Genomic DNA, 21,402 nt, shown 5'->3' on the forward strand with positions numbered 1-21,402 from the left:
AGACTACACGAGGTTGCATGCAAATTACTGATTTTCAAAAATCCAGATTCTGTGTAGTACGTTCTATTGCATTTATGTGAGATATACCGATTTCCCCAACAAAATATTGATATTCAGCCATCAAAATACAGAAATGCTCGGTGAAACTTGGCTGCTCTGCAATTATTCTCAATCACATTGTGTTTGAGAATTCAAAATGTGATTTGTGATCTTGTTTATGAGCCATCATGGAACTAGAATTTGTTATAATAGTATGACAGTAAAATAGGTTAGTTTGAAAGCGATCCTAGTAATGTAAATGCACCATTTAGTTTTACTTCAATTTTCATTATGGAAATTGAAGTCGCACTAAATGTTGTATTCACATCATTATTCCATGTTGAAATTGATGTGATGTGAAGTTGTTAGGTCAGGAGGACCATTAAAGGTGCACTGCACACACTAACACAGTCTAACAGTAACAGGCAATCAAATCAACACACAATACATTTTCTAACAAAAGGTTTTCTTTACTGAAAAAACTTACTGTATTTTATTTGCAATTTTGCATGCTCCTTTATAACATTTTACATAACATTTTACAACAGTACAACTTGATTATTAAAACAAGGACAACTTCAATTCTTGATTTAAAAAAATATATACAATGACCCCAATCATCCCATTCCACCCACTCATTACTCTTGATTCAACCAAAATTATTTCTGAAATATTGGTCATAAATTTGGTATAAGAATGCTCCAAAATAAGGCTCAGAATACACCAGAAAGCATCTAAAACCCCTGAGCTTCGCGCTCGTGATGTGTGCAGTGCGCACATTGTTTCACATTAAATTTTTGTAATCCTGTCATGCCATCCCCAATTTGAAAAGCTTCGTACAGACCTGTGTGGAGTGGTATAGAACATATGAATGGATGCTAAAAGTAACCATGATAAAGTAAACAGGCCATTGTTAACTGTTTGTTAGGTGAGAACGGGAACCTGATGCGACTTAGGTGGAGGAGGGATGGAAAGAGAGGGAGTGCAGGGTTACTTGAAGTTAGGGAAATACATATTCATACTACTGGAGTCAGACACAAAAGGCTGGAGTCAGGACCGGCCTTAAGCCGATTGCTCCCAATTGGGCCCCGCTCCTAAGGGGGACCTCGCACTAGAGTAATCCAAAGCTCCGCTCTAGGATCTTTGGAGTAATCTACTCTCGGCTCGGGTAGATCTACCCCGGGTGGAGGGGGGAGAGAGAGTAGCGGGGTGGAGGGGGAAGAAAGGGGTAGACGGGGAGGGGGGTGTGAGGGAGAAGGGGGAGGTCCCTCACGGTCCCAGGGCAGCGCTCCCGCCTCTCGAGTCGCCGTGCTTCACGCACACAACCCCGGCTCCACCCCTCTCTCCCCGGGGAGATGCGGTGAACAATACAGGGAGGGCCGGGCCTGGGGTTTGGAGCAACGTTTACAAACCTCGGCCTCAGCACACACGGGTTCGCCAAGACCCCGGCATCCGCTCCCGCCACCGGCCCTCTCCCTCCCTTCTCCTCTTCCCTTCCTCCCTCTCCTTTTCCTTCTCTCCTTCGCTCCCTCCCTTCTCTCCTTCCCTCTCTCCTATCTCTACTTCCCTCATGCCCTTATCCCCTTCCCTCTCTCCCTTCTTTCTCTACTTCCCTCACTCCCTTCTCTCCTTCCTCCTTCCCTCCCACACACAAACGCACAGACAACTAACACACACACACACACACACAGACAACTAACATACACACACACACACAACTAGGTTAGGATGGGGTAGAAGCCCAAAGGGTAGGATGGGGCTGAAGTCCAAAATTTAATGCCTGGACTGGTTTTTCGCCAATAGTTATTGGTTTGCCAGGATCTAGTTAATTAAATAATTTGTTTTTCATTTCACAGTCACTAAAACAAGTGGTATAGGGAGGTTTCACGGCTACGCTACTCCAAATGGATTACACGCGATGTACTGCAGGTAGGCACTTACCATTGTTTCCAACGTAGCGGGCCCGTTAAAACCCGCCGAAAATGTCAATTTTTGCGCTGCAAATAATTATGGAAATCGGGATAAGCGTGTGAGACATTTAGCCTACTTCAGAATTCCAAAAGTGAGGAGAAATGGCGGTAGATAGAAGTGAGAGCTGAAGGGACAACAGAGAGTGCTTAGCGAACATTGGCCGTTTGCTCACTGCATTATTTGTGTTTTTTCTTGATTTCTTTAGCATCTAAAAAGTTTCAGAAGTGATAAATCTGGCTGTAAATTTTTTAAATCGCCCATGGTTCTCAAGTGGGTTTTTACGTACAAAATGAAAACGCATCTGAAGAAAAAGTTACAGCCAGATTGATCACTTCTGAGACTTTTTAGATACCAAAGGAATCAAGAAAAAACACAAATAATGCCATACTTGATGAAATGCAGTGAGCAAACGCGATAATTCCGATATTTTCAATTACGATATCTGCACAGCCAATGTTTACCAAGCACTTTAGCTGCTGTAGACCCTTCAGTTCTCGCTTCTCTTTACCTTCATTTCACTTCACGTTTGGAATTCTAAAGTTGGGTACATGTCTCTCACACTTACCCCGACTCCCACAATTTTTTTCAGCGCAGAAATTCAACATTTTGGCGGGTTTTAACAGGTAGGAAAGTACGTTTCTTGCATTAATAACATACACCGGAAGTGACGGATGTCTTCCAGATGGATTGAGCGGCTCCGTGCGTTGAGCCCTATGACCCAGTGACCTTACGTGCAACCCCCCTATTGTAACTATGTACTTTACAGAGGTGATCTACACATTTTGTTTGTTACTTGTAGGCTTACATGTATGCAATTTTATATTAAAATGTAGCTTAGATCTGTCTTAGAATTTCATTGTCCTATACAGGGACACATGACAATAAACTCACTTGAACTTGAACTTTGGTCCATTAACTCGCAGGCGCTTTTTAAGCGCACATTTTGATTACTTTCCATTCTACCATAGAGTTATAAAGTCTATAATAAACTTTATTTGTATTTCTATGATTCTACAGACCTTGGCTGGGAACCTGGGGCTCACCAAAATTGTTCCCAATTGGGCCCCGCACCTCCTCAGGCCGGCCCTGGCTGGAGTAACTCAGCGGGACAGGCAGGGCAGCATCTCTGGAGCGAAGGAATGGGTGACATTTCGGGTCGAGACCCTTCTTCAGACTCAATAAAACCCAATATCTGAGGTTCTGTCCTCATCAATATAGTCTCCTCCTGCATCCGCCATCCTTCTTCAACATTCATACTACTGTGCTATCTACCTTCGGGCGGGCTAACTGCCTGCGTACTACGTCATGGCTTGTTGCGGTCGTGGACGTCACCCTCGCCGTGTGCTCCTCTGCGTTGTACGTCACGCTCACGGTTGCTTGGCGGCGCGGAGCAGGCCCGGAGTCGAGAGGCGAGGCCTAGGGCGCGCAGAGGCGGCCTGCTGCTGCCGCCGCCGCCGGTTTGGTAACCCTGCCTCCCTCCTTCCCCGCCACACTCAGGTCAGCGCGCCCATGGCCCCCAAGCAGCAGCTGGAGAAGGCGGCCTGGCAGTGGGCGGAGAGCATCAGGCCGGAGGAGGTGCAGCAGGAGCACATCGAGCTGGCGTACCGTATTCGCCTAGGGTCCTGCCGGAGGGACGCCCGCAGGTATTGGGGGTGACCGGGAGGGGAGGGGAGGGTGGGACACACGCGGGACAACCGCCGCTCCGGGGGGCGAGAACGGCGGCCCGCTGACCCTCGGCCCGTCGCCCGGCCCGAAGGCGGTTAGGATGACCCATGCAGGAGGAGACTTTATCGAGTATGAAAGAAGTGCAGATGCTGGTTTTATTGAGTCTGAAGAAGGGTCTTGACCCGACACGTTACTCTTTCCCTTTCCCCAAAGATGTTGCCTGTCCCGCTGAGTTACTCTAGCATTTTGTGTCTACCTTCGGTGTAAACCAGCATCTGCATTTCCTTCCTACACAGGAGGAAATCTTTAGACTCGCACTCTGCTCCCCATCGTGGGCATGTTGTGTGCTGGATAGACCGATTTGAAGCCAAATATACTAGCTTTGCTTGAAGCTCCTATTAACTAATGCGTGGATTCATGGGTGATCCGCTTATCTACTGTAAATTCCTGGATCCACTGGCACTTGACCTCGGTGCAGATTAAGAAACTCATATATACTGTGAAGACAGACCAAAATGCTGGAGTAACTCTGCGGGACAGGTAGCATATCTGGAGAGAAGGAATGGGTGACGGTTATGGTCGAGATCCTTCATCAGACTGAGAGTCAGGGTAGAGGGAAACTAGAGTTAAGGCTGAGTTGCTCCAGCGTTTTGTGTTTATCTTTGGTGTAAACTAGCATCTGCCGTTCGCTCCGACCTGTGTGTCTTTTGAAGTTCAAACTAATGTATTTGAGATTGGCATTCTGTTTTTGTGCCATATGCTACGACTGGTATGTTTTACAGCAGGTGGCTGGAAAGTGATTGGCAGTGGTCTTTATGAACATGATATTTCCTTCCTGTTAGCCGGAGTTTTTTTTAGTCTGTGTGGAATTGACATACAATGTTATACACTTTGAAGTGTTGGCATGGTCAGCATTTAAAGGCTGAAGGCCGTAAGACGTTACATCGTAAGTGTAGGTTAGCAAGGATATTGTGTCTGACTGAAATAAAACAGCAAGTGTTGAAAATACCCAACAAGTTGGGCAGTATTTTTGGAGAGAGAAACATAATTGTATGTTTTTGGTCAGTAAACTTAATTGACTCTGGTACTCACTGCACGGATACTGTATGACTTGCTGAGTATTTTTCAGCATTTTCAGTTCATTACATTTCTAGTATTTGTAGTATTTTGCTGGGGAAAATAACTATATTCTTTTATGTTGATATGAGAGTGCAGATGAAGCCTTGTATTTGGATCACACTTAGAAAACTGAACTCAGTTTAGTTTAGAGGGACAGCATGGAAACGGGTTCTTCAGTCCACCAAGTTTACACCGATCATTGATCACACGTTGATGCTAGTTATATGTTATCTCCCTTTCTCGTCCACTCCTTTCGCACTTGGGCAATTTATAACAGCCAAATACCCTAGAGATCTGCATGTTTTTGGGATATGTGAGGAAACCAGAGCACCCGAAGGAAAACCACGTGGTCACAAGGAGAATGTGCAAACTCCATCCGACAGTAGATGTGGTCAGGATTGAACCCGGATCATGACACTGTGAGACAGCGGCTCTACCAACTGCGCCACCTCAGTTCTGGTCTTGGAGATAGAGGATAGTTCGAAAAGGGATTTGCTACAATGTTGTCAGAACTGAACATGGAATTATCAGGAATCACTGGTCAGGCTTGCATTGTTTTTTTTTAGTGAAAAAACACAAAGAATTACCTGCTTGAAATTTTTTCTTATTATAAAGGAATTCAGTTGGTTACACATTTGCCATATGTTTTTACTTAGTAAGTCAGAAGTGTAGATTCATAAATAAAGCCAAAACTCTGAGGAGAATCTTCTTTAGTCTGGAAGTGACAAGAATGTAGACTTGTTATGGCAAGGTGTGACGTTGGTTTGCGGGCCGATCTGGGCGAGAGTGACGGTAGAAGGCCCTGCATAAGCCTGGGGCTTACCAGGATTGGGAACTGCTCCTGTAGACCGAGCACCTGGGCTGACTGGACTTTGGACTGTGGTAATGGCACCAAAACATGGCGGCACCTGCATACGTAAATATGTAAAAAGAATTTCATTGAGCGGTTGTACATGTGATAAATAAAGAACCATTGAGCTATTGAAATGAGGAAGAAAGGAATTGAGTATGTTCATAAGCTTGTAAGCAGTTTGTGTGAGGCAGGTGAGTTCAGTTTACATGAATGGAATGTAGTATAACATAAGGTATAATCAAGTATGTCTAGGTTTAGGATTATTATTATCATGTGGCAGAGTGAAGAAAAAGACTGCAGGATATAGTTTCTCAGCATTAAGACAGAACAGTTTGAGAGCAAATGACCAATGTTTGCAATATGGTAGGTTGGAGAATTGGGATTGTACCCCAGCTTATGAATTGACCATTCAGGTATAATAGGTGAAGAAGTTGTTCCTGTGTCTAGTGGTATGTGCTTTAAAGCTTCTGAGTCTTCAGCCCAACGGGAGAGGGGGAAGAAGGAATAACTGGGGTGGGAAAGGTCCTTGATTTTGTTAGCTGTTTTCCTGAGGCAGTGTGGAGTGTAGATGGAGTCAATGGTGGGAGTCTGGTCTCCGATGGGATGGGCTACATCCACATCTCTGCAATTTATTGCGGTCTTGGGCAGAGCTGTTCCCAAACCAAGCTGTGATGCAACTCAACCATATTTTTTCTCCGGTGCATTTTTAGAGGTTTGTAAGAGTTGTTGAAGACATGCGTATCTCCTCAGTCTCCTGAGCAAGTGGTGAAGTAGGTGTGCTTTATTTGGCTGTTACTTCAATGTGGTTTGTCCTCAACAGTATATTGGTGATATGTACACCTAGGGACTTGAAGCTCTCAACCATTTCCACTTTGGTACCATTGATGATTGTAGGGGTATATGCTTCCTGAAGTCGATAACTAGCTCCTTCGTCTTGCTGATATTGAGGGAGAAGTTGTTGTCCTGACACCATATTACTAAGCTCTCTATCTTCTTCACCTATTCCATCTTATCATTGTTTGAGATCGTGCCCACCACAGTGGTGTCATCTGCAAACTTGTAGACAGAGTTAGAGCAGAATTTACCCGCATGCTCATTAATGTGTAGAGAGTATAGTAGAGGGCTGACAACGCATCCTTGCGGTGCACCAGTTTTGGGAATTATTGTGGAGGATGTGTTGTCGCTTATCCTCCTTGATTGTGGTCAGTGGGTCAGGAAATTGAGGAATCTGTGGCAGAGGAGGATGCAGAGTCTTGGGTATAAGAGTTTGTTCCAGGTTGCCTGGTCTGGTTTGGAAAATCAAACGCCCAGGAACAAAGAAGATTACAAGAAGTGGTGGATATTGCCTGGTCCATCATGAGTACTGACCTTCCCACCATCGAAGGGATCTATCGGAGGCACTGTCTCAAAAAGGCATAATCAAAGACACACACCACCCTGGCCTCACTTTCATTTTGCTCCCTCCATTGGGAAGAAGACATGAATCTGTAAACCATGACCACTGGGTTCAAGAATAGCTTCTTCCCAACAACCATTGGGGTCTTGAACATTACACAACACTAGCACTGACTTTGGGCTTTTTGCATTCGTATTGGGGTTTTTAATTTATTTATCTTTTTTGTTTTGTTTATAGATTATGAATATTGTGTTTTCAGGCCTATAATGCTGCTGCAAGGATGAATTTCATTGTTTCATTGTCAGTACATATGTCAATTGAGCCAGCACTTTGGAAATCTCTCCTGGAGATGAGTTTAGATGGCACTCTGGTGCTGAAGGCAGGGCTATAGTCAATAAATAGGAGCCTTACTTAAGAGTTCTTGTTGTCTGGGCTTTCCAGAAATTAATTTAGGGCCAGGGAGATGGCGTTTGCTGCACGGCAGTAGACAAACTGCAGGGATCAATGCTATCTGAGAAGATGGAATTAATGTGCTCCATCATCGGTCTCTTGAAGCACTTCGTGATGGTGGATGTCACTGCACGGTAATCATTAAGGCACACTACTTTATTTATCTTTGGCACAGGGATGATGGGAGTCTTCTTAAAGCAGGTGGCGACCTTAAAATGGAGTAGTGTGATGTAAAAGAAATCTGAATACCTCTGCTATTCCATACAGGTCCTAGGGACACGGTCAGGGACTCCATCCTGGCCAGTTGCTTTCCACCCATTCATGGGAAGGCCGATCTGGTTTGCGTCTGCCACAATGATGGTTGGTACACACACACACACACACACACACACACACACACACACACACACACACACACACACACACACACACACACACACACACACACACACACCCCAGGCGGCTGACGTTCTTCCACTGACCTTCGGTTCAAAGTGAACATAGAATGCATTAAGCTCATCCGGCTGGGATCTCATTGCCACCGATACTGCCCGACTTTGTAGCCCGTTATAACATGCAAGTCTTGCCGCAATTGATGGGTGTGTGAGCCATTGCCTAGGGACTCTAGCCTGGTCCGGAATTTTCACAGCATCCTTCATGGCTTTGCGAAAATTGTAAGATGGATTTTGTTGTCCGCTCAAGTTGGCCCGGCTTGAACACGGCAGACTCAGACTTCACCTGGAGTAAGTCTCTCAATTTATCTATGGTTTCCTGTTGGGGAACATGCATATTGTCATCTTTGGTATGCATTCCTCTACACGCTGATGAAGTTTGTGACAGATGTGACATACTCATTTAGTTTAGCCACAGAGCCCTTGTATATGGACTAGTCCACCGACTCAAAGCAGTCATGATGAAGCTCATCTGTTTCCTCAGACCAGTTGCATAACTTTCTGTACAGTATCCTCCTGCTTCATTCATGAGTTTATTGTCATATGCACAAGCACAATGGAGTACAGGAAAAATTACAAATCTTGCTCGTAGCAGCATCACAGGCACAAAGACAACACAAAACACACATATATCAATTACACATGACCTGCAACAGCATAAATAGAAAAAAGGCCTCAATAAACATGACAGTGTAAATACAATTAAACTAACAGATCTATTGTAGTGCAAGAAGTGTTCTGTGGTGTTCCGTTGCCGAGGTAGGATTTGGGTTGTGCAGGTCAGATCAAGAACTTGATAGTTGTCATAAAGTAGCTATTTCTAAACCTCGTGGTGTGGGACTTCATGCTTCTTGTCAGTTGGAAGCAGCAAGAGGAGGATATGGCTTGGATGGTGGTGATCCTTGGAGATGGAAGCCACTGCCTTGAGGCAGCGACTCATACTAGGCTTTGATGGTGAGTAGAGCTGTGCTTGTGATGGGCCACGCAGAGCCTACTATTCTCTGCAGCTTCTTGTGTTCCTGTGTGTTTGGAATGCCATATCAGGCCATGATGGGATCGGTTTGGACACTTTCTGCAGTGCATCTGTCGAAGTTTGTTGGACTATTCGGTGATGTGCCAAATTTCTTTAAACGTCCATTAAAGCACCCTCTCCGAAGACTACGTAAAGCAGGTCTCCCCACTATACATCTACGAACTTTTTATAGGGGACAATCGAGAGCACATTAACCAACGGCATCACTTCCTGGTTCGGGAGCTGCAAGGCGTACGAACGGCACCAACTTGACAGGATTGTGAAGACCGCCAGCAGGATTATTGGTGCTCCACTCCCTTTCTTGCTGGACATATACAGGAAGAGATGTATCAACAGAGCCATCTCCATCATCAAAGACCCCTACCACCCATCGCATCACATATTCTCCATCCTGCCATCTGGGAAGAGGTACAGGAGCATTAGCTGCAAAACCAGCAGGATGCTCCTCAGCTTCTTCCCGCAGGCTATAAGACTGATAAACGGACTTAGCCCCCTGCCAAAGTATCGCGCACCAACCATCAACCTGGACACACTGCAGCAGCTGTCGATCGGAACGCCTGTTGATGTTTAGTAGAGAGTAGAGTGTTTAATTTAATTTGTTCATGATATATGTTTTTTATTTCTAGTTATTTGTTATTTGTACTGCACACTGAATGGACACTGGTTGAGCAACGTTTTTTTGTTTCCTCTGGGTATGTGAGTACTCAGGAAAATGACAATAAAGATATACTGATACTGATACTGATAAAGTAGAGGTGCTGGAATGCCTTCTTCATAATTACATCTGTGTGCAAGGCCCAGGGCAGATTATTGGAGATGTTAATGCCCAGGAACTTGAAGCTGCTTGCTGTGAGCATCACTGGCCCTCTATTGAAAACCAGCAGGTCTCCCAAATCCTATTTGTTGAAGTCAATGAGAAGTTCCTTGGTTGTGTTGACTTTGAAAGAGAGGTTGTGCAGCACCATTCAACCAAGTGTTCTATCTCTCTCCTGTACACTAACTCATCACCCAAGATTCTGCCAATAACATCGGCAAATTTCTAGATAGATTAGAACTATACGTAACCGCACAGAATAGAGCAGGGAGTTTAGCACGCAGCCTTGAAATGCACCTGTGTTGATGGTCAGTGAGGAGGAGTTGTAGTTACTGATCCACTGAGGTGACTGAGGTCTACCTTTGAGGAAGTCTAAGATCCCATTGCAAAGGCTCAGACCCCAGGTTCAGGAGCTGGGAATAAGTTTGGAGAGGAATATAGTGTTGAATATCAAGCTGTAGTTGATGAACAGCATCCTGATGTATGTGTTTCTGTTATCCAGATGGTCCAGATTGGGTTGGAGAGCCAATGAGGTAGAATCTTTTGTTAAGACAGATCACTATGTTCTCTTAGGGCACCGGTTTGCAGGATGACTTTTTGAATCTCTAACTGCAGAAGTAAGAGTTTGAAGATATACTTGAATACTTCAGCCAGTGGCTCCTCACGTCTTTAGCACTTGGACAGGTATGCCATCTGGGTAGTTCCTTTTGGGTGGATTCACCCTCTGACGCTTGTAGGCCTTAATGATTAAAGGTTCAAGAGGGTATCATGCCTGTGGAAGTGAAATAAAACACAACTTAATCCTTGTAATTTAAAAAAAAGGACAAAGTGCTGGAGTACCAATGGGTCAGGCAACATCTCTGGAGAACGTAGATGAAAACGTCCATGTTCCATCCATGTTACTCCAGCACTTTGTCTGTTTTTGTTAACCAACATCTGCAGTTCCTTGTGTCTTCATCTGTATGATACCTCATTACCGTTACCATTTCAGTTTCCATTAATTTCACATCATTAATGTGTAGTTTAATTGGTGGAAAGTTAAATAGCTACCAAAATGCCTGTTAGCAGCATAGATATAGTTCAGTGAGATTAAGAACTATTTTCCCAGGCAGCCCTTTGATTATCGTTACGCTGGTGAGTCAGCAATGTGTGCTCAGCTAAGTAGGATGGCAGAATGTGGTTGAAAACATTAGATCAAACTTATGAAATAAAGAAACAAACTGATGGAGGAACTAAGTGGATTAGGCAGAATCTGTGGAAGCAAAGGGATGGTCCATGATCTGATACATCTACCCTCAAGTTGCCACCAAGTGCAAGGGCCTTCATTGTTCCATATCAATCAGCATTTATTAAAATTGTAACTAAATAGAAAGATTTGCAAAAAAAACCTGGAGCAATATGTCTCTAACTTTCCTGATAGTGTTAAACAGATTTTTCCCCTACTTTGTGTTATCAGCAATATATTTCAGGAGTATAAGTATATTTGCAGTGAATATACAGTGCCAACGTGAACAGAGACCTTAGTTTCAAAATTTGATACAAATATTTGGAATAGAAACAGGTTGAAGCCGTTCAACCCCTCTGTTCATTGAATAAAATCATAACTGACCCACCCGTTGCCTTACTGCTGGATCCCGCATGCCTTGATTTCCTAATATACAAAAATCTATTTGTCTTGAACGTAGAGCTATCTTGGGTACACATTTCAAAGGTTCGCTGTTCTTTGGGTGAAGTTCTTCTCATTTCTGGCCTGAATGGCTGATACATTATTTGAGTCTGACCTCTGAGGTAACAACATGAGCTCTACCCTGTCAAGCTCTGCAATAATTGTATGTTTCAGTGAGATGACCTCTAGATGTAAGAATATCAAAACGGAATGGGATTGATGGAGTTGCTTAGAGAGCTGGCATACACTTGATGGGTTGAATTATGTCTTGCACTGTGAGAAATATAAACACAAGCAAATATTGCATTTTAAACAAAAAGCAGGCTGCTTAATCTTTTCTCGAATAGCAAAACTATCATTCCTGAAATAGTTCTGATCAAGCATTGCTCTGGTCCCTTTATCACAAGTGCATCCATTTCATATACGATGAACACTTTTATACACAGAATTTCAAATGTAGTATCACCAGGGCCTTGTGTAAATGGAATAAGACATCTCTCTCATATATTCAAATCCTCTTGTAATATAGCACGACAGATTGTTTGTCCTTTTAATTTCCTGGTGTAATTGCATGTTAACTTTCAGTGATAGATAGGCAAGGATATCGAGTCCCTTTGAACTCCCAACATCATTCAGTCTCTTACTAGTAGCAAAATACTCCACTTTTTTGTTTTTTTTCCCAACTAAGTAGATGACCTCCACCTTATATTCCATCTGCTATGTCCTTGCCAATTCATGTAATCTGTTTTATCCTCCTGAATCCTCTGTGTGCATCAACAGGAAGCCAGCTTTCTATTATATATGAACTAATATTTTGCATACATATATGTACGCGCACATATGTGCATATATTTATCTCGTGCTTTCCTTATCCAAATAATTTATTTGACTGCAAACAACAGGGGTCCAGCACCAATCTCTGTGGTATCCCACTAATTTGAAGATCCTAACCTTAATATAATCCACTCAAACTCTTTATTTCATATCCGTTAACTCTTCCTCAATTTGCACCTGTATATTACCCCCAATACCATGTGTTTGATTTTTGCTTAATAATACTTATATTTATGGAAAGCTTTAGAAACTCCAAATACACTACATCAGCTGGTTCCTCCATATTCTGCTAGTTACAACTTCAAAATACTCTTAACAAATTTGACCAACATAACTGTCTGAAGAAGGGTTTCGGCCCGAAACGTCGCCTATTTCCTTCGCTCCATAGATGCTGCTGCACCCGCTGAGTTTCCCCAGCAATTTTGTGTACCTTCGATATTCCAGCATCTGCAGTTCCCTTTTGAACACTAACTCTTTTACATCCATGTTTACTATGTCTTTTTACTATTTTCGAACTGCATTGTTACTTCTTTAATAATATATTCTAGATTTTCCTACTTCTGATGTCAGGCCAACTGATCTATCATTGCCTAGTTTACCTTTACTTCCATTTTTAAATTCTGGTATTATATTTTCAACTTCTCAGTCTGTGGGCACTTTTTTTGAATCTAGAGAAATTTGGAAAATGACACCCTGTGCAACCGGTATCTCCATAGCCACCAGCTGTAAAAACCTGGAATGTAGGTCAACAAGTCCTGAGGGTTTATCACCTTTCAGTCCCATCATCATTAATTTTTTACTCGCGTTAGTTTCTGTAAGTTTTTCATTCAGAACATGTCGTTCTGTACTGCTTTTACTGGAAACTTGTGTAAGATAGGTAAAAACATCACATCTTCCTGACATTTCCATAGTCTTAAGCATGATTTGTTTTAGTCTGTAATTAGCCGATTATATTAGCATTAGCTAATCTTTTGCTTAACTCAGCCAAAAATTGCATCTGACTAATATACACCTCTTCATTCTGATTAACTAGGGCTTATTGTAGTTAACTAAAAGTAAACTATTTTCCAATTTTCAGACTGGCATGCACATCTTTTTAATAGTTATTTCCATAACAGCACCTTTGTTTCCGTTAAATAAAATCTTCTTAACCCTGGGCCCTCCATTTGCATTTAGATCTTGATAACCATTTTTCCTCATTGATAGTTCTGCTGCTGCGAAATGTTTTCACGACATTTTTTAATAAATGTGACCCCAGTGTTTTCATTCAGATCATTAATGTATATGGTAAAAAAATAAAGGTACAAAATGGTACTCTGCAGGACTCTAATAACAGTGAGAATTATTGGCATTAAGGATAATCCTTCATCTTCAAAAATGTGCTTCTAAATTTCAGGATTTTCTTTCTTGTCCGACAGTACTCTGTCCTGCATAATAACACATAATTCAGCATCTGGCCACTTATCAGTCTAGATTGTGAGCTGGGTATATAGCCAGGGCCAGGTTCCAGACAGTTGGACAGGAACACCAGTGGTCAAGAACATGTACATTTGCCGTCGGAGTCTGGCTCCAGATTGCTTGTGTGTTTGGCCTGCCTTGACAAGGCGAAACGTCAAACTGAAAGCCGGATTTTATTTCCTATTTCTTTAAACTCACCGGTTTCACTGAAAAATGTATACACTGTGTAACATGCAAAATAAAGTGAAATAAAAATATGCTGTGGTATTGATAGAAATAACAACCACCAGTCTAGAAAATCTGCTAGTTGATCACCAATGCCCTCGGAGTGCCAGATTAGACAATAGATTATCAGTTCTATTGTATATGTTTAATATCTTGTTTTTTAAACATAAAATATATCAGTAATCTCATCTATGTTGGCCATCACTAGTAAATCCTATGATGTACTCAAAATGACCATGTGGTATTGTTTCTAATAAGACAACTGTGAGATGGTGGACATTGGGAAGATGTTCTGGTAGGACATTGAATCCAAGATGGCGGCGCTGGCTTAACAGCTGCGGACCACCTGCAGTCCGTCTGTTCTTTTTCTTTCGTTTTGTTCCTTGTCATGTTTTAGTTCATTTTGTTTTATTAAGTTGTGTATGTGTGTGGGTGGGGTGGGGTGGGAGAAACATGCTTTGGTCTCTTCCTTCGGGGGATGCGACTTTTTCTTCGGTCGTATTCCCCGTCTCCGTCTGCGCCGAGGCCTAATGGCGGAGTTGGCGGCATCGGAGCTGTAGCAGCGGCAGCAGCGGCGGAGACCCGACTCGGCACCGAAGCTGTGGCGGCGGCGGCAGCAGCAGCGGCAGCGGAGACCCGACTCGGCCCCGAAGCTGTAGCGGCGGCAGCGGCAGCAGCAGCGGAGACCCGACTCGGCCCTGGAGCTGTGGCGGTGGCAGCAGCAGCGGAGACCCAACTCGGTCCTGGAGCTGTGGCGGCGGCAGCAGCAGCGGAAACCCGACTCAGCCCTGGAGCTGTGGCGGCGGCAGCAGCAGCGGAGACCCGACTCGGCCCTGGAGCTGTGGCGGCGGCAGCAGCAGCGGAGACCCGACTCAGCCCTGGAGCTGTGGCGGCGGCAGCAGCAGCGGAGACGCGACTCGGTCCTGGAGCTGTGGCGGCGGCAGCGGCAGCAGCAGCGGTAGTGGAGACCCGACTCGGCCCCGAAGCTGTGGCGGAGGCGGCGGAGACCTGACTCGGCCCCGAAGCTGTGGCGGAGGCAGCGGCAGCGGAGACCCGACTCGGCCCCGAACCTGTGGCGGAGGCAGCGGGAGCGGAGACCCGACTCGGCCCTGGAGCTGTGGCGGCGGCAGCAGCAGCGGGGACCCGACTCGGCCCTGGAGCTGTGGCGGCGGCAGCAGCAGCGGAGACCCGACTCGGTCCTGGAGCTGTGGCGGCGGCAGCAGCAGCGGCAGCGGAGACCCGACTTGGCCCCGAAGCTCTGGCGGAGGCGGCGGAGACCTGACTCGGCCCCGAAGCTGTGGCGGAGGCAGCGGCAGCGGAGACCCGACTCGGCCTCTGAGCTGTGGTGGAGGCAGCGACCACCCGCGGAGTTTGAACCGTCGCCTCGGCACAGAGGGAGAACAAAGAGGGAAGAGACAGAGACTTTAAGATTTTGCCTTCCACCACAGTGAGGAGGTGTTTGGTGAGCTCACTGTGGTGGATGTTAAATTTGTGTTGATTGTGTGTTTTTGTCATTTTTTAAATTATATGTATGACTGCAGGGAAACAAAATTTCGTTCAGACCGAATGGTCTGAATGACAATAAACAAATCTAATCTAATATAGAATAGATGGCTGAGACCTACAGAGAGTTGATCTACTGAGGGACCTTGGGGTGCAAATTCAATGCTTGCTGAAAGTAGCGACACAGGTAGATAAGGTAGTGAAGAAGACATTTGGTATGCTTGATATCATAGATCAAGGTATTGCTGATAAGAGGTGGGACTTCCTTTTGCAACTGTACAAAACATTGGTTAGACTGCATTTGGAGTATTGTGTACAATTCTAATTGCCACACAAAAACAAAGGGTGTGGTAGCAATAGAAAGAATGCAGAAGCGATTCTTCCTGATGTTGCCTGGAATGATGGGCTGTAGTTTAGTTTAGAGATACAACGCAGAAACAGGCCCTTCATCCCACCGAGTCCGCACCATCCATGCACATTAACACAACTAAACACACTAGGGACAATTTACACTTATACCAAGTATACAAACCCAAGCCAATTAACCTACAAACCTGTACGTCTTTGGAGTGTGGGAGGAAACCGGAGATCTCGGAGAAAACCCAAGCGGTCACGGGGAGAACGTACAAACTCCGTACAGACAGCACCCGTAGTCTGGATCGAACCCGGGTCTCCGGCGCTGTAAGGCCGCAACTCTACCCCAGCGCCACCGTGCCGCCCTCTGCTCTATCTTCTATGTTACTAAAAGTCTGATCTTGACAACTTCCTGTTCTGTATATTGATTTTAGAAAAAAACGCTGCCACTTACGGCTGTGATTTTGGCCATCTTACTCAGAGTCCCCTCCACTGCGCAGGACAAGAGGATTTTCCCCATTGATGTAAAATAAAAGAGTTGTTAGTGTTTAAAAAATGTTGAGATTCTCTCTCCTGAAGGCCACACCCCTTCCGGAGGGACTATAAAACCCGGAAGTGTTGAGTGCCTCAGGCAGTCTCTGCAAGATGGGGGAGCGAGAGAGTCACGTCTCTCAGTCTGAGCTGTGAATAACACTGAACACATGTCTACTCAAGAGTGAGTGGTTTTACTGACTTGTCAGTGCCCTTAATGTGGTTTGAAAATATAGTTTGGAAATGCTAAAGCTGTGTTGCCTTTGGTTTGGAAATGCTAAAGCTGTGTTGCCTAATTAAAGTTGCCTTGCCTAATTAAAGTAGCCTTTACTTCTATATAATTAAAAGTCTAATCTTGACCACTTCCTATTTGCGCTTTATATTGATTTTAGAAAAAATGCTACCACGTACGGCTGTGATTTTTGGCTATCTTACTCGGAGCCCCCCTCCGCTCATCAGGTGCCAGGGATTTTTCCCATCGATGAAAAATAAAAGTTATTAGTGTTTAAAAAATGTTGAGATTCTCTCCTGTCAATCATGCCATGAAGGCCACGCCCCTTCTGGTGTGGGGGGTGGGGGGGAGGGATTATAAAACCCAGAAGTGTGGGCGTGGCTCAGTCTCTGCAAGGGGGAGCAGGGAGATGTCACGACTCGCTTTCTTTAGTGGCCTTGCACCCTGATTGAAATGGAATTTCAAGGAATAGCTGTGAGTCAACTGCCAGCCCACCAGCCGTGAGTGAGCTGCCAGCACAACAAGCTTGAGTGACTGAGCCGCCAACCCGTCGGCCCACTATGTCCATACTAGCCCTCTGGAAACCAGTCCCTTCAGCCCACAACACCCATACTAGCGCTCCAGAAACACACCCCTCACCCACTGGCCACCAATATTGGAATTTGTGGAGAGGTGGAATATTGCGTTGGGGAACCAGCCCTCCCGTGTGATGCTGGGACCCAACGGGTCCCACTTAGTCTAGTAGTTATATATAGTTCTGAGGAGAGATTGAGTAGACTGAGTTTATTCTCACTGGAACATAGGTGGCTGACAGGTTTATAAAATTATAATGGGCATAGATAGGTATATAGTCAGAATCGTATTTTCCCATGGTAGGGGAGTCTAAAACTAGAGAGCACAATTTTAAGGTAAGAAGGGAGAAATGTAAAGGAGATCTCAGGGGTATGTTTTGCTCAAAGTACGTGGTGGTTAACTGGAACAAGTTTGTCAGAGGAGATGGTAGAGGCAGATACAATTACTACATTTAAAAACCGTTATGGACAGATACTTGGATGAGAAATGCATGGAGGAATAAAGGCCTTATGCAAGCAAATCCGATTAGTTTAGCTAGGCATCATAGTCTGCTTAGATGAAGTGGTGTGAAAGGGCCCAGTTCTATGCTGTGCGATTATTATTATATTGTTATTATTATAGAGATGTGCAATAACTAATATTTTTTATTAAATGCAAGGTGAATTTTTATTGCCACCATCTGGTACTGAATCCAGAAATTATTTTGAGTTGGTCAGAAAATTATTTATGGTGCAGACAAGAGAAATGTTTAACTGATCATACTCTTATAGTACTTGTGTAAGAGTGCATTTTCATTTGCTCCAAATGTAATTAGTGACCTGATGGGCACAATTTGATCAAACCAGTAATTGTTGCTGATCCTGTCTAACTATAATCAAATAAAGACACGAGGAACTGCAGAAGCTGGTTTCCAAAAACAGCACAGTGCTGGAGTAATTGGCTGTTCAGGCAATATCTCTGGAAGACTGAGAGGTGACATTTCGGGTTGGAATCCTTCTCCAGTCTGAAGAAGAGGCCTGACTCAAAACGTTGCCTATCCGCGTCTTCTAGATAAATTGCTTCGGAGATGAATTGAGAAGTTAAACTAGGATTTATGCAGTGAATGACAGACCTCTGGGGAGTGTTGTAGACACTCCTAGGGTACAACTGCCTTACAATATGTGTACCATCAGATTAGCTATCTATTTGTCCATCAAGCACACTAAGATCTATGTTCAACTGTCTCATATTATTGAAATAATTGCCTCCATTCTTCTATCAAAGCGGATAACTTTATTTCTACATCATCTTCACAAAACCATGTTTTGTACCCATTCACTTTTACTGTTCTTTTTCTACTCGTGTCATTTTCACAATTTTTAGCTTCCTAAATATCTTTATATCATCCTCAAGCATCAATTCAATATGGCACCAATTTCACTCATCTAAATCATACAGATTGCCAAAGCCCTTGGAATGATCCCGTTACACATTATTGGTTTCAGCCTGCTAACTTGAAAATTGACTTTTTAATCCTTGCTCTCTATTTTCAGTTCTTTTACCTCAATAATAGGCATGAAAATATATAATAACTGATAGGATCTTAAGAAATGGAAAGGGATAGAGCAGTCTTGGAGTATATGTCTACAGATCCTTAAATCTACCAAAAAAAAGGGAAAGAAAATGGTTAAGAAGTTATCTGCAAGGGAAATGGGTCCACCACTGATTTTTCTGGCATGCTTGGTTCCAGAGCTTTGTCGTATTTTTGTCGTATGGTTTTGCCGGACCAACAGAGGTAGAGTATTCAGTACAGTTTTTGTTATGGTTCCATTAGCATAGGTGAATAGAGATAAAGATATAGCCCGGGCCGCAGGCAAAGTTATGGGGAGAGATCGATCAAACTCATTAATTTCTATGGAACATTTGGTGGATGTGTATAAAATTGAGAGGCATGTGACACACGGGTCAATTACTCGGTGATGTTCATTTGGCTAATTGTTAACAAGATTAAATGCGAATTGATTAAAATTTTTATAAGACACGGGGTAATGGGGTTTGGCACACGCTGCCTGAAAGGATGTTGGCAGCAGATACCTGAAATGTACTTGAATTAACACTCGGAGCTGCAATGAGCAAGGCTAAGGGCTAACAGCTAGAAGGTGGTAGTGGCTAAATGGCTTCATTTTTGGTTGGACACAGTGAAACAATGATGATTATCTCTGCAATCATTTTCACTGATTTAATATATAACAGTTACTGCTACTAATCCAGTTGAGACTTACTTGGAAGGTCTCATGTGCCTCTGTTCAAAAAGTGAATGCTGAAATGGATAATTGAAGCTTATTTGCATTATTGAGGATGTTGAATTTATCCTGTCTCTTCAGCCTTTGAAGTCCATGACTGATCCTATCTCAATTCCATATCCCTGTTCTCTCCTCAAAGCCTTGATTTCTCTTGTGATCTTGCAACCATTGCTCTTCTCAGACAACACCTCACTAACAACCACAAATAACAGGAATGACAGTGTCCATAGTCCTTGAACTTCACTGAAGTGCACCTCAATTTATCACGTGACAGTTCCAAGGAAAAAGTAGGGAGAAGCACTATAGATGGAGATTTTAACCACACAAAAGCCTTTGTTTCTCTGATTATGGAACTTTAATAAACATGGCTGCCCTCAGAAAAAAATTGTTGATTGGGCGGTGACAGACCAGGTGTGAAGTAAGCCAGTAGATTCACAACAAACTCAACTTCAGTTGATACTATTGTCAAGCAAGCCTGACAAATGTCATCGCCCCAAGGTGTTTTTTTTAAGTGTTTCTCATTGCAATGTTACACCCTGGCTCCAAAAAGCTTCCTGCTCGGGTGGAGTTCATCAACAGGCAACTTGGAAATTGTTTAACAGTTACGTGGCAACTCCATCCTGGGGCACCAAGCTACAGTAGGCAGATGACGTTCAGAGGTAGAGTTCCAAGTCACTACTCACTCATTCATTGAAGCAAGTAAAGAACCTTTCCCAACCTGCTTGTGTACTATAGAATTGCACCCTGACTTACAGAGCCTTGGCAAACATGAACCACGTTCCACATCTCTGGGACCATGTTGCCTCCATGCAGCAGCACAGCTTTGGCCATCTCAAGTCCTCAGATCCAGTACAAAACTACTTATCTACTTTGCATCAGTGACCTCAGCTCTCGTGTATATTTATGAGATACCTACAACAGGCATATCAAAGCACGGGAGATATACCGCCAATGCTATGTCCAAAAAATCCCCCAAATCCACTTGAAGGAAAAGCAGACCATAAATCATGAATGAGTTAATGACTTGGAAGTTTTTTCCAAAGCCAAAGCACCCACGACCAAGACTACATTTTCATTCAGGCAAGGTTAATGGACAGGCCCTGTTGCTCATGTGCCCAAAACAGCCACTCTTTTCCAACCTGTGTTACGTCAAAATATTGCTCGGTTGATGCAGAAACTGGAGTACAGGTGCATGGTTCCCTAAAAATGGTGTGTCAGGTGGATAGTGTGGTGAAAAAGGCATTTGTCATGCTTGCTTTAGTCGGGGAGGTTTGAATGCAAAAACTGGGACATCATGATGCAACTACAAATCATGAGACCACACGGAGTACTTGTGCAGTTCTGATTGCCGAGCCATAAACATAATGTCATTAAGTTTGAAGGGTGCAAGAGCGATTCACCGGGATATTACTGGGACCTGCATGCTTGAGGTATAGGAAGAGTTGGATGGCCTGGGACTTTTTTCTTTGGAGTGTAGCAGGCTGAAGGTGACCTTATTAAGGTGTACAAGATCATGAGTGGCATGAATAAAATTAGCACTCGGTCTTTTTCCTAGGGTAGAGGATTTGCAAACTGAAAGGCACAGGGCTATGATACGAGGGGAGACTCTTAAGAGGGACCTCGGGCAACCTTTTCACTGAGGATAGTCTGTATCTAGAATGGGCTGCCAGACAAAGCTATAGAAGTGAATACAATTCCAACTTTTTAAAGGTATTTGGATAGATATAAGGATAGGAAGGGTTTAGAGGGCTATGGGTCAATGTAAGCAAATGAGAGTAGCCCAGTATGCCAACATGGACAAGATGAGCCAAAGGGTTTGTTTCTGTGTTGTGCTGTTCTATGATTCTATGATATTCTTAAAAAATCCTTGAAAATGTGGAATAGCCTTGCCATCTTATGGGAATCCCTGTCTTGTGAATGTTCAAAATGGAGGGGTGTATTTGGATGGCGCA

At 43.9% G+C, this 21,402-nt stretch overlaps 1 protein-coding gene across 8 annotated transcripts in view; it reads left to right on the forward strand.

Annotated features, from left to right (window-relative positions):
* Positions 1–3,357: 3,357 nt before the first annotated feature.
* usp48 (ubiquitin specific peptidase 48) overlaps positions 3,358–21,402 on the forward strand; it is a 95,497-nt gene continuing 77,452 nt past the window's right edge. For 7 of the 8 annotated variants that reach the window (XM_033047950.1, XM_033047952.1, XM_033047957.1 and 4 more), the window contains exon 1: positions 3,358–3,653. In XM_033047950.1, coding sequence (XP_032903841.1) covers positions 3,520–3,653 — 134 coding nt within the window. In that variant the 5' untranslated portion in view covers positions 3,358–3,519. The remainder of the gene's footprint in view (positions 3,654–21,402) is intronic. The other variant, XM_033047954.1, reaches the window with a different exon arrangement.

Source organism: Amblyraja radiata, chromosome 31 (assembly GCF_010909765.2).
Source record: "Amblyraja radiata isolate CabotCenter1 chromosome 31, sAmbRad1.1.pri, whole genome shotgun sequence".
Lineage (NCBI taxonomy): Eukaryota > Metazoa > Chordata > Chondrichthyes > Rajiformes > Rajidae > Amblyraja > Amblyraja radiata.